This window comes from Bolinopsis microptera, chromosome 9 (genome assembly GCF_026151205.1).
Source record: "Bolinopsis microptera isolate Bmic1 chromosome 9, MBARI_Bmic_1.0, whole genome shotgun sequence".
Taxonomy (NCBI): Eukaryota; Metazoa; Ctenophora; class Tentaculata; order Lobata; family Bolinopsidae; genus Bolinopsis; species Bolinopsis microptera.
This window is the reverse complement of record NC_087080.1, coordinates 8,942,446-8,955,154: the sequence shown is the minus strand read 5'-3', so window position 1 is coordinate 8,955,154 and position 12,709 is coordinate 8,942,446. Positions and strand designations below refer to the sequence as shown.

Here is a 12,709-nt window from a genome sequence, read left to right as displayed (position 1 = left end):
TTAGATTAGAGTGAAACTAGAACCATGAAATGGGATTTCAAAATGTTGTTTAAAATCGCACAATTAACATCATTCATAACAAAATTCTCTAAAATATGCAATGAGAAAAATCAGTATTCAACAAATTAAACTGGAAACTTTAAACCAAACCCCAGTCTGAAAGAAGGAATAGAAAATATCATACTGCGCAGAAAGAAAGAAAAGCTAGAAAATACAGCCAGAATACCAGAATATTCTACCCCAGATCAGGAGACGAGTAATCTGTTAGAAGATCATTTAATTAATACAGTTAACCGGATAAATCTAAGCTAAGTGCAAGGCAACTGGGTGAACCCAAACTAAAGGTACCTCTCTAAACGGTCTCTACAACCCGTCCGTGATTATAACAGCCTTGACTACAGTTACCCCTAATCCTCTCTTGGCTCGCTGCCAACATTCCGCAATCTCAGGCCGTCCTGATTCACGTCCTCTATCTTATCCTCTTCCTTCGTCAGCGCGGAAAAAGGGTTATCTTCAGTCATATTATCTGTGGCAGAGGTGGCAGTGGTGGCAGTGGTGGCAGTGTCCTCTAGTTGCACGTGTACAAGGCTTTCTGATGAGACGGACGTCTCCGTTTCATTTGATGACGTCACGTTAACATCTGATGACGTCACGTTAACATCTGATGACGTCACGTTAACATCTGCTGATGTCACATTAACATCTGATGACGTCACGTTAACATCTTCATGAGATACTGACTCTGTAACCTTGATATCTGATGACGTCACAACCCCAGAAGGACCAGGTTTAGTATCTAGAGCAGCGAGCCGCGCAGCACGGAGCTGTTCTCTTACTCGCTCCCCAGCCTCGTACTCCTCGTCTCCTATCAGGTTATACTCGCGGAGTAGTGTGTCACGTCGTCTGTCTATCTCTTCTTCGTCTGAGAGAGAGGGAGTTAGTTAGCTGCTGGAGTAGGTTAATATATCAGACGTAGAACCGTAATTGAAATGAGCAAGTCTACTTTAGGTAAATAGACTTTAGTAGTCTAGTGGTCTAATTTATAGACAAGTCGCTGAAGTGTTTAGGACCAGACTTTGAAATTAAGATTCTGTGTATTGTATAGTTCAACATAAACAACTAAATAACTAGACAACTAGCTGCTAAGTCTCCATCTATACATAACAGGGAAACAAGACACTAAACAAACAAGTGACAACAGAGAAAACAAGACGTGATCTGAACAGAGCGCCCTCAGCTGCTACATTACAGCCGCTCTGACTAAAGAACTGAAAACGTCTCCCCCCCCCACTCTCCGTGATAACTACATGAGAAGGCAGAGAGTAACGTACGAGGAGGTAAATCACGTACTAAGGTACTGATACAGGATTATTCGCAAGGAAATGTTCAGTTGTGGTCACATATTGTTAGCATAATTGAATGATTAATTAAATTATGGGTACAATATGATAAAACAGCACAAGCACTGCCAAGGAGGAGAAGTCACATACAAAAAGACACAACAACGCACAAATATCACAACTACATATTTGTGTATAAACACGGTCGTTTACATGGCATTAGGCTAATTACGCAGGAAATATGCGGTAAATGTTAACAATCCCGTGACTCTATAGATTAACAGTTAATGGTTAACAGGTAGTGTTTCAATTAACAGGGATGTGTAACGGTAATGGTGTAAGATATTGTAAAGTGGGAAATTAAAAACACTGTGAGAGTTGGCACAATGCCATAACTTCTGAAACACTTAACACAGCTAATAATATTAATGATATTGTGATTGAAACTGTGGTATTATATTAGGAGTTTGAAATACATATAATTGAGGAGAGTTTAATTGACACCAACTCTAACTCTACTTAACCTGAGAACACTATAGAAAACAAACAGGAACAACAACAACAACAACAACAACAACAAAAACAACAACAACAACAACAACAACAACAACAACAACAACAACAACAACAACAACAATAACATAGCCTCATACCAATATCTCAGCACGACTCTTATTACCACTTAAACGTCTAAAGCTGGCCACCTAATGTCATAACATGTAACAGTGAAAGCAGTATTAATGACATTCTCACTTTTCAGAACTAAGTGCCTAATATAATTAAGATATAACATCTAAACAGTTTTATTCCTGTTCCATATGATCGAGGATAGTCAGGGCTACAAAACCTGACCAAGTTTAGCTCAATCCAGTACTGCGCGTTCGAGATATGAGGTTAAATATACCAAAAATAGGGGTTTTCTGGTGTGACATCATTGTAAATTTTTAGGAGTATAACCTCAATATCTCACAAACTATCCATTTGTGGTCTTTCTGAGTTACACTATCTGTTTCCTCTGGCAATTTCGGTTCAGGTTCAATTAAGTTTGAAACAAAATCTCAGTAAATGTGAAAGTTCTGAGGATGTCAAGTTTGTAACAAGCGCGCGCGCGCGCGCGCGCGCACACACATATGACCTCATATCTTCCACATTTAATGATTTTTCATGGAAATTCTTTCACCATCCTGTAGCACTCATGTGCTGAGTAGGATAGCATTCTAATCATGTCTTTAAAAGCTTTAGATAGATACTGAGGGAGAAAATTCATGCTTGTAACAAGCGCGCGCGCGCGCGCATGGCCCAGACTATATGATCAATGGACGGGAGGATTAAAGTACTTTCATACACACCAGCATGCTCATTGATGGCTTAAAATGAAGCTAAGACATACTCCTATCAGATCCACCATAAGTTAGATACCATAATAATCATTAAATGTGTCTAAAATGAGGAAGCTTTGACAAGTGCGAATGGTTTTGGCAAATTTTGGTATAAAATGGGCCCTGAGATCATATTTTCCTCATTAAAATCACATATATCACGAATATTTATGTGTGTTGGGCGTATCCTCATTGGTATCAACCATTGCAATCATCTAGAGCAGCTTTCCTGATTCTTTATCTCATGAAAATGGGCAAAAAAGCTCATAAATAGTCCAAAACCGGTCATTTTCGCCGCTTTAATAACCTCATTCCTGGCACCCAGAACACTTTGGGTACCCAAAACATGATTTTTCGGATACCTCAGACCCCTAACTAGCATATGGAGCCAGAAAGAACAGCATGTAGAGACTTTTAAATTTCCATGGTTGAGAACCCAATGTCACACTATTCGTTCATTAATCCTGCTTTCACTGGTAACAGAACTGAGAGTTTGCCAAACTTTGAGAGTAACTGTTCGTCTAATTGAGGCAATCATCTCCCCATCCGCAGACTATTAGCGGTTACTAAGGTTACTATTAGTGGTTACTTGACTCTCAGAGCAGGCCATCAAGTGGTTTTACCGTGAATTCTGGTTTAAAGTTATAAAATAAATCAAATTATTGAACGTTCGAGGTTTTTTAAATGTCGTACTTATCTAACTTAGATATTTCTAATAGCCGGATGATTACAAAGTAATTGCCAATTAGAAGAGGGGTCTTATATTATTATAATCTTTGTTAGGCGTGTGTGTACCTGACTTTCTTCAAGTTACATTCGAGCTGGTCGATGGTTGGAGGTATATTAATTTAAGTTTTTTCCTAATTGATTTGGTAGATAAGTATAAAGGAGGAAGAGACTTCCTATTCAGTATTCTAGAATGTAGATGATAAGAAAAGGCTGAGTGTATAATACTAATTGACACAAGTAAATGATATATAATGATGAGTCTGTATTATTTGTGATTTAGATACATCAGTTAATTAGTGTACTGCTGGACGGATCCCTCCTTTTCAAGAGACATTTCTCTGCAGTCGAGGAAAAAGACGATGTATCTCAAGAGTCAAGATTAGCGGTAATGAGCCAGCGACAGTGAACCTAGTGACAAGGTGATAGAGGATATGCTACATTACTTCCAGCACCGGTGTCACTACATAATTGGGATATAACCACCATAAATGAACTTTTAATGATCAGAGAAGAGGGTGCAAACTATCCTAATTTAAAATAGTCCCCTTTTTACTGACTTATCTGCTTATATTGCTAAACTTTGTTATGTATCCGATGTCAATGAATTCGTCTTTTGAGTAGAGTTCCAAATTCATGGGCAGGGTTTTTACGTGTAGAATATTTAGTTTTTTTTTAGTTTCCTCAACTTTTTTACTCTCGCTACAGTTGCATTGGGGACACGATCTGAGGACCACTTCACAAACTGTTCTCAAAAGCACATCAGTAGCAGTTCACCACCAATCTGAAGAAGAGAGAGAGAGAGAATGGAGCTGTCTCGGATAGTACCCACCATAATGTTAGCTCTGATTCTGCTAGCGTTCACCACACAGGGACTTTACCACACCATCAAGGAAGCTATCTCCAGACAGAATACCGGGCAGGAGCTGGAGGTGATAGCACAACACCCCATATTCCTCTTACAGATCGGGTTATTTACTCTGGTTATCATTGGAGCGTATCTAGTCCCGAAACTGCCGCCCCATCGGAGGGGCAAGGCTAAGAGAAGGGATATAGATTGGAGCTCGGTCAGGAAGGAAAGTGAATCTAGGAACCAGTTTGGCAGACATAGCAACAAGGAAACAAGGGCGTGATGGGTCTAGAGGCCAGGAGAGACAAGGGTGTGATGGGTCTAGAGGCCAGGAGAGACAAGGGTGTGATGGGTCTAGAGGCCAGGAGAGACAAGGGTGTGATGGGCCTAGAGGCCAGGAGAGACAAGGGTGTGATGGGTCTAGAGGCCAGGAGAGACAAGGGTGTGATGGGTCTAGAGGCCAGGAGAGGCAAGGGTGTGATGGGTCTAGAGGCCAGGAGAGACAAGGGTGAGATGGGTCTAGAGGCCAGGAGAGACAAGGGTGTGATGGGTCTAGAGGCCAGGAGAGGCAAGGGTATGATGGGTCTAGAGGCCAGGAGAGACAAGGGTGTGATGGGTCTAGAGGCCAGGAGAGACAAGGGTGTGATGGATCTAGAGGCCAGGAGAGACAAGGGTGTGATGGGTCTAGAGGCCAGGAGAGACAAGGTTGAGATGGGTCTAGAGGCCAGGAGAGACAAGGGTGTGATGGGTCTAGAGGCCAGGAGAGACAAGGGCGTGATGGTTACAGAGGCCAGGAGAGACAAGGGTGTGATGGGTCTAGAGGCCAGGAGAAACAAGGTTGAGATGGGTCTAGAGCCTAGAGGCCAGAAGAGACAAGGTTTAGATGTGGGCCATGAGAGGGAAACATGCTTACACTGAACATAACCGATGTAAAACTTGCTATAGAAATAGGAATTGGAATTTTATTTGTTTTTACCAGAACATTTTAGCCGATCAGGAATATGAGCACGCCAGGAGGTGATCGTATTAATATTTGTGATAATATTTAAAATATTTGAGCAGTTTTCAATATTATCAAATGCCTGGTTACGATGTGAGAGACAAAATGTGTTAATATATGTATTTGAATAGCAAATTAGCAAAATTGAACGTTTTGAACTAATACGATAATTACTCTAAGGGATTTAATATTTTTTAAACGAGACGAGGTTGTTTCTATTAGTCAGTTTAGCGTCTCAATTGCTAATTCAATTATAAAATGCACTATTTACTGAATGTATAATATGATACTCCTGGCAAACGGGCACAATAAAGACAAAACCGGCGTACTGGATAAGGAACACGTTGCAAAACGACATTAACACCAGGACGACTGCTATCCCATGAGGCACAAATTAGATTAGTGTGAAGGTGACAAATGTCTATCACCCAATGAGGAGAGGCCGTGGACCTTTCACTAGCCAATAAGAGCGCAGCATTCTGCGAACCTGCTCTCATTAGATTACTATAGCAACGCCAAGTGTATCAGTTACACTTGGAACGCAAAGGTTACCTCTTACTCCAGTGGGGCGGTGCACAAGGAGTAAGGACGTAGTGGGTTTTAGGTCTAATTTGTGGGTCTTAGGTCTAATTTACCCAAAAACAGTTAGTAAATAAGGGTATGTGATTGATCTTTTGTATAATTTTAAAAAGTGGCCTGTTGACTTTTTCACTTGAGAAGGTGCAGTGTTTAATTTATTATAAATGTATTTCAATTACTGGTTCTTGGATGATGTGTAATGTAGTACAAACATGTTTCAGTACATACCATCACCACCAATATAATGATCTTTTGAAAGGTTGTATCCATGCGAGTCGTATACACTAAAACAGCTTTATATCCACCGGCGGGCTCTTTTTGCTACAGCAGGCACGTGCAGCCTGCTACTATAAAGGCCCAGAATTTTTCAGCCCGCTAGCATAGTATAATCTGTATTTAATTAAAGAATTAAGCATAGATATCTCAACTGTTAGTTTTATTGTTTACATTCAATATCGGATCCTTTTAAAACTAAAAAGTCGTGTTTAATGTGCTGTTTAAAGCAATTTTTGGGTGGGTATCTTATTTTATATACCAAGACACAGTTAGTACCTTGATTTCTCAACAGTTATTGAGAATTATTATCCGAAAAAACGGTTAGTACCGCAAAGAGGATGGGTGGGTCAAAATATTCAAGAAATTGAACATACTATATTCTATTAACTATCAGTTAAATACCTATATAATGAGATATGATGGTCTCCACATTCTGCACATTCCTACACAACACCAGAAAGTGTCTCAGTAAAGTTGTCAACAGCATCACCGGAGCAAAACATGATCCGAGCTTACCAAATATTATACACATCATTAAGGGGAACTAAACCGCAGACATCTCGTCAAAAGTGGAATACAAGATGTTAATCAAGATCAAGAGTCCGTCAATGTGTGCTTTACGGCTTATAATGCTATATAAGGACATGGAAGACGGGGTCACTTAGCAAAATTTACAAGCCACTATAAAAATCTATAAACGGTTCAAGAGAATTCTTGGGAATCATTAGTTGATAGGGCAGGGTTTGTGGTTATCAATAATATAATTTTGGTGCCAAATTTGACTAGTTTTGAGAATCCCCAGTGGTTGCAAGGTTAAATAGTACCTGCGTAGTACTACGCAAGTACTATTTATAGTACCTGCCGATATTTGGGGACTTTGATAAATCACAGCTAAATGAGAGTTGACTGTAGCCCAGTACTACCGCAGTAGAACCGTTTGGTTGAATTAAACAAATTAAATTAAAAACATACTTTACTAACCAAAACGAGAACAAAAAGTAGATAATAATAAGCTTTTTAAAACTCACATTCTCCTTTAGATCCAAACACCTCCTCCTTATCACCAATAACCACTTTATAAGGTGTAGCTGGAGGATCAGTAGCTGGTGGGGCTGCTGGTGTAGCTGGTGGGGCTGCTGGTGTGGTTGAGGGTTGAGCAGCTGCACCTGGAGACAGTGGAACAGTCAAACAACGAACTTAGATCCTGTTGGAATCCCCTACCAGATTATAATCGAGCCAGGATAATCTGGTAAGGAGTATTATCCTACTTGACTCTGATTAGGACTGAGTTTAAAATTACTTGAATATAAGGTTAAAAGTGCCACTGTATGAAACAAAAGAAAAATACGGATATATGATGAAGTATTTGGTTAAAAATGGAGGCAAAGCCTTTTCGGATATTCACAATACACACAATAAAATATACACAATGCAGCACATATATTATAAATTTGGGGATATTTTCGATAAGCAGAGATAAGAAAAGCTGAGGTGCCGTGAAGTGGGGACTTCCGGCCACAGCCCACGGTAAATCACAAAAGTGATTGAAGAAAACCTGTTTAAACCGGTATCAAGGGCAGAGAAATTAGTTTACAGTTTGATTCAATTCAATTTCCAGGGTACAGTAACCGGCACTTCTACTTCTACTTCATGCCAGATCAAGATATATACAATAGCGCAGTGGTAGTGCTACTTTCACTACCGCAAGACTAATGAACGCTGGGTATCATTGTCATTTGTAATTTTGCAGATAACTTTAGGGGGCCCTACTGATGGAATGTTCACATTATTGCCAACCCGGTCCCCCCCCCCCCCGCTCTCATCTGAGCTAGTCTGGTGTACCTGGAGGTGTAGAGAAGGAGACGAAGGTAGATGCTGGGAAGGGACCAGCAACACTGTTGTAAAGCTGCATCTGCCCCTGGATCGCCTCCATCAGCATCTGAAATCAATAGTAGGATTATATATTTCAGAATATTTGATTTACGCTCACGTCTCGTACCATCCTAATACTTTTCATCGTTTAAATGAAACTGATTAGCAACTGATATTACCTGAACGTTTCTCAGAATAAGAAGTCTGTTCTCGATAGCTTGGCGGGTACTACCCTCGAAGGCTTTTAATTCCTCCTCGCTGAGTGTGTGAAGTGATGGTGGAGGAGGCGGCATTGCGAAACCTGGAGGATTAGAAACTTTCGTCAAATAATACAGAATTATAGAACTAGGAGACTTGAATTTTAATCATTAACGACTAAGAATGTTTGGGCTGGAAAAATCTTCGGACTGATTAGGGTAGGAACAAGTAGAGCAGAATTTGACTGCACTATACAGCTATATGGTTGGGGAAACCCGTAACATCCATGTTAGAACATGATTTGTGTTTAAATCAATACAAAATTAACTTATTTTACCTGATAAAGTAAAACTGCCGCTAGGTTGTGAGCTGGAGGTCGGTAAGTAGATCCTGGGAGTTGCTCCACTAGGTCCAGCATTATTGTTATTAGCATTAGCGTTATTATTGTTAGCGTTATTATTGTTAGCGTTATTATTATTAGCGTTATTGTTGTTATTATTATTGTTCTCCCAGGTGAATATCGGAGGAGGAGGAGGTGGGTGCGCATGTCCCTGAAAACCTGAAAAAAATAAGAACATTAAATTTGATACTGACAAAAAGTTCTCAACGGATATTTGACAAATGCGCTGCAATTAGTTCTGTATTTAACAAATTATAAAATTAGTTGTGTAATTGTGTGGTACCTGGCGCGGGCGGGGCGTTGTTTCTGGGAGGGGGATTTTGTTGGTTCGCTTGCTGTTGTTGCTGCTGCAAAATATCAATACGGCACGTCGGGCACGTCTGCTGTCGCAGCAACCAGCTCCGCAAGCATTCCAGGTGAAATATGTGACCACACGGTAACTTCTTAGCCGCTGTCATTTCCTGTAGTAATGGAAATGTGTCGTTAAACTGTCAACGAGATCAGATGGATGTAAGTGTAGTATTGAGTTTCAAATTGTGGTCGAACTTAGCGGTTGTTGGTCATTAAAATTATGTGTGTGACAATTTGATGAATATGAGTGGGAAGTGTAACTTCTACTCCTACAGTTACTCTAAACAGAAGACTGAATATCTTGCTATGTAATAAGGTTAAACTGTAAAGACACTCGCTACCCCTGCCTGAGCAACCAGTCATATTTACTATTTAGGGGCATTAAGGTACATTAATATGTAGTATACTACTCCGTCAAAATTGGAATGGTTCCAGTTCCGTCTTTAAATTGGAGAGCACCATTCTGGTTATTCTAGTGGTGAGCTGTTTTTTTGCAGAGCTAAAGTTCCGGTTCCCGAAATAGCGACCAGATAGGGACGAAAGAGATTATATTTTCATTTATTATTTAGAATCTTTAATCTTATACACGTTATATCACGTTTGTAATCTGTGGAACATGCTAAAATTGCTCATGATACTGTAACGGCCTCTCTAGCAATGCCGTATTGAAATAGTAGCGAGGTGCTAATATTATTGCGAGGATGTAAATATGTACTTGCACGGTTGTAAAGAATGTACTTAGTACTCAGTAATGTTGCTACTTTGTAATTACGAGGGAGGCTAATTGGTGTAGCCTGTAAATAGTACTAGCAAGTAGTGTACAATAGTTTTTACTATAATAGTAGTGTACAATACGCAACAACACAGCTTTTAAAACTTGAAGATCCAGTTTTAGCAAGTACTGCATGATATTATGCGTTCTTTTGCACTGTGAATAAATACGGCAATTACGTACCTTTTATTAAAAAGTTATATCTTCAGAGAAATAGTGATTATAATATCGCAACGGAGTAGTACAACAAATAAATAATAAATCTAAATAATGTTTTTTAAATTCACTACATCTAAAGCTCTAAAGAGGTTGTTCCTACCTCCCTACAGATAATACACGTGCTGTCCCCGTTACTGATCTCTTCCGGGGTAGCGTCAGGGTACCTCTCCCTCATATTGTAGGTAGCTTTACGACTCTTGATAACATCCACTAGGGTCTTCTGGAACTGGCGCAGTGCCAGGTACATGGGCCGGATCACAAAGAGCGGGAAAGTGTGGACTCGTATCATTATTGTTACAAACATCGCGTACATTAGAACCTGGGAGAATGTTACATTAATTGTGCAGTGAAACAATAAATTTCTGTTTATTTTTCTGTTTGCAAACTATTTGTGGAACAGAATTATGTGAGATACTATGTAGTGTTCTATTTGATAGTCACCATAAGAATCAATAAGAGATCTTTTTCAAGGTCTGAACTAATAATGCACAAACATCTAGCTAGCTTTTCTTATCTAGAGCAAGAGTACATTTACACAAAGCTATACACATAATCACAGTCTGTAGTATACATTCGTTCTTTACATAGAACACTTGGTGTGTATTCTAATGTGTACAGCCTAACGTAGTGACCACAGTTAACAAAGCACAGATCAAATGACGTCACGATGTAATTGGTTAGCAATTGGTTAGTAATTGGTTAGTAATTGGTTAGTAATTGGTTAGTAATTCAATAGTAATTGGTTAGTTCACGTACCTTGACAGCTCCAATTACCAGCTCAGTGTAGAGCAGGTAGATGGTCTTGTTAGGCCACTGGTTCTCATGTCTCAGGTCAATGAGATGCAAGATGTACTTGACAAGGATAGTAGCCACTAAGAGCAACAGAACTGCGTACTCGAACCCAAACACCAGGTGTACTGAGGCTCCCTTTTGTAGGGTAACATGTGCTGAGGAGAGCTAGAGGTTAAATAGTTTGCTGAGGAGAGCTAGAGGTTAAATAGTTTGCTGAGGAGAGGTTAAATAGTTTGCTGAGGAGAGCTAGAGGTTAAATAGTTTGCTGAGGAGAGCTAGAGGTTAAATAGTTTGCTGAGGAGAGCTAGAGGTTAAATAGTTTGCTGAGGAGAGGTTAAATAGTTTGCTGAGGAGAGGTTAAATAGTTTGCTGAGGAGAGGTTAAATAGTTTGCTGAGGAGAGGTTAAATAGTTTGCTGAGGAGAGGTTAAATAGTTTGCTGAGGAGAGATTTAATACTAATAGTTCGCTGATACCATTTGTAGTAAAATCTCTATAATGAAAACTCAAAGCAGCAACTAGGGATAAAATTAGACGACAATTATTTGAATGTCACATTAGCACCCTGAGTTTGAGATTTTGATCAGAACAGTATAATTTACTGGAAAAAGTTAATTATAGCATCTAATTAAGAAACCAAATAACTGAAACAAACGACAAACCTGCATAAGAAAGGAGGAAAGCATCACACACAGCTAAAATACTCATCAAAGTGAGCGCCCTGAGATGGAAGAAGAATCCAATGACAGGACTTCGTTCCATGTAATCGATCCTGTCCTCCAGCAGCCAGTGAAATGCTTTCAAGAACAGCAGGACAGCAAACTGAGCTATGAAACTTGGACTCAAATCATCCCTGAAACAGAGTTACAAATTAGTTGCATAAATTTATAGTTTATACAGACATAAATTACATGACAGCCTGGTGAAATTTCTTGATATTAAAACATGCCTTATCAATTTCAACAGAGTTCCACAGTTTCATAAATATTCTAGAAACATTGATATTAAACGGCAGTAAGATGTAAGCAACTAACTAACCGGAATACAGTAAATGCAAGACATGTTTCAGTGAGAGCATACCAGCTGCGCTCAATCAGATGTTCGGTCTCTGCTGCTCTCAGAGAACCGAAAAATATTTTCCTGAGGAGATAATATATATATATAATACAATCAGCTACAAATACAAAATTTAGATGAATTAATAGACCAGTTTGCAAGACATGAGATATTTTCGATTAAATTTACTAACCTGAATATGTGGGCAAATAAATATACAACTGAAAATGCTTGGATGTAGAATACTGCCATGCACGAGGAGCTCTTGCTTATGTGCACAACTGTGGGGTAAAACTGTTGTTTCTGCTGCCACACATTGTAAATAACACATGATGCTGCTAGACTTGATCCAGCAGCAATCAATGCTGCTTTATTCATTCTGTAAGATAATGGAGTTAGAACTTGTAGAAAACTTGTTTAATTAAATAAGGTATTAATAGCTAATTCAAATATGAATAAGGTGTAGCTAACTACTATATGCTGAAATCATAAATGCAGTGAAAGAACAGTTGCCACACAGCCTTTGTACCGAAAAAACACAGCCTTTGTACCGAAAAAACCATAACATAAAGACCATAACTCTTATCAAAAGTTGTTTCTAGAATAAGGTATGAGTCTTTATTTCATAAAGGTAGATCTGATTCTGCAACTTTTCTACCCAGGTCTTGCTTCAGGATCATGTGTTCAAGAATTTCTGTGAGATGGAATTCATGGGAGTGTGTCGTCCTGCAGGAGGATAATAGATTCGCTTCATTCTTATAAACGGGGACACAGGCAGTAATAGGTGTCACCATAGCAATACTTTGTGAAGCAGTAAGCTTCAACAACTGGTCCTTCTTCATTCTTGTGTACAGGAACGAGAGTGACTGTGGAACGAGTGACTGCTTATGATGAATATGTT

The 12,709-nt window shown here is 39.4% G+C and overlaps 1 protein-coding gene across 1 annotated transcript; it reads right to left on the bottom strand.

Annotated features, from left to right (window-relative positions):
- Positions 1-25: 25 nt before the first annotated feature.
- LOC134820858 (E3 ubiquitin-protein ligase synoviolin B-like) lies at positions 26-12,186 on the bottom strand. The gene is made up of 11 exons (XM_063831495.1): positions 12,002-12,186; positions 11,791-11,892; positions 11,415-11,605; positions 10,719-10,909; positions 10,063-10,281; positions 8,904-9,081; positions 8,558-8,779; positions 8,202-8,323; positions 7,993-8,089; positions 7,179-7,316; positions 26-922 (listed from the first exon to the last, which is right to left on the bottom strand). The coding sequence occupies exons 1-11, from the start codon at positions 12,184-12,186 to the stop codon at positions 408-410; spliced, it is 2,160 nt and encodes a 719-aa protein (XP_063687565.1). The 3' UTR covers positions 26-407.
- Positions 12,187-12,709: the final 523 nt, after the last annotated feature.

Excerpts from the sequence above, each read along its gene's own strand:
- LOC134820858 (XM_063831495.1), bottom strand. The coding sequence starts at position 12,186 with ATGAATAAAGCAGCATTGATTGCTGCTGGATCAAGTCTAGCAGCATCA. Across the intron at positions 11,893-12,001 it reads TTATTTGCCCACATATTCAG|GAAAATATTTTTCGGTTCTC; the intron begins GTTAGTAAATTT and ends TTATCTCCTCAG. Across the intron at positions 923-7,178 it reads GTTTGGATCTAAAGGAGAAT|ACGAAGAAGAGATAGACAGA; the intron begins GTGAGTTTTAAA and ends CCTCTCTCTCAG.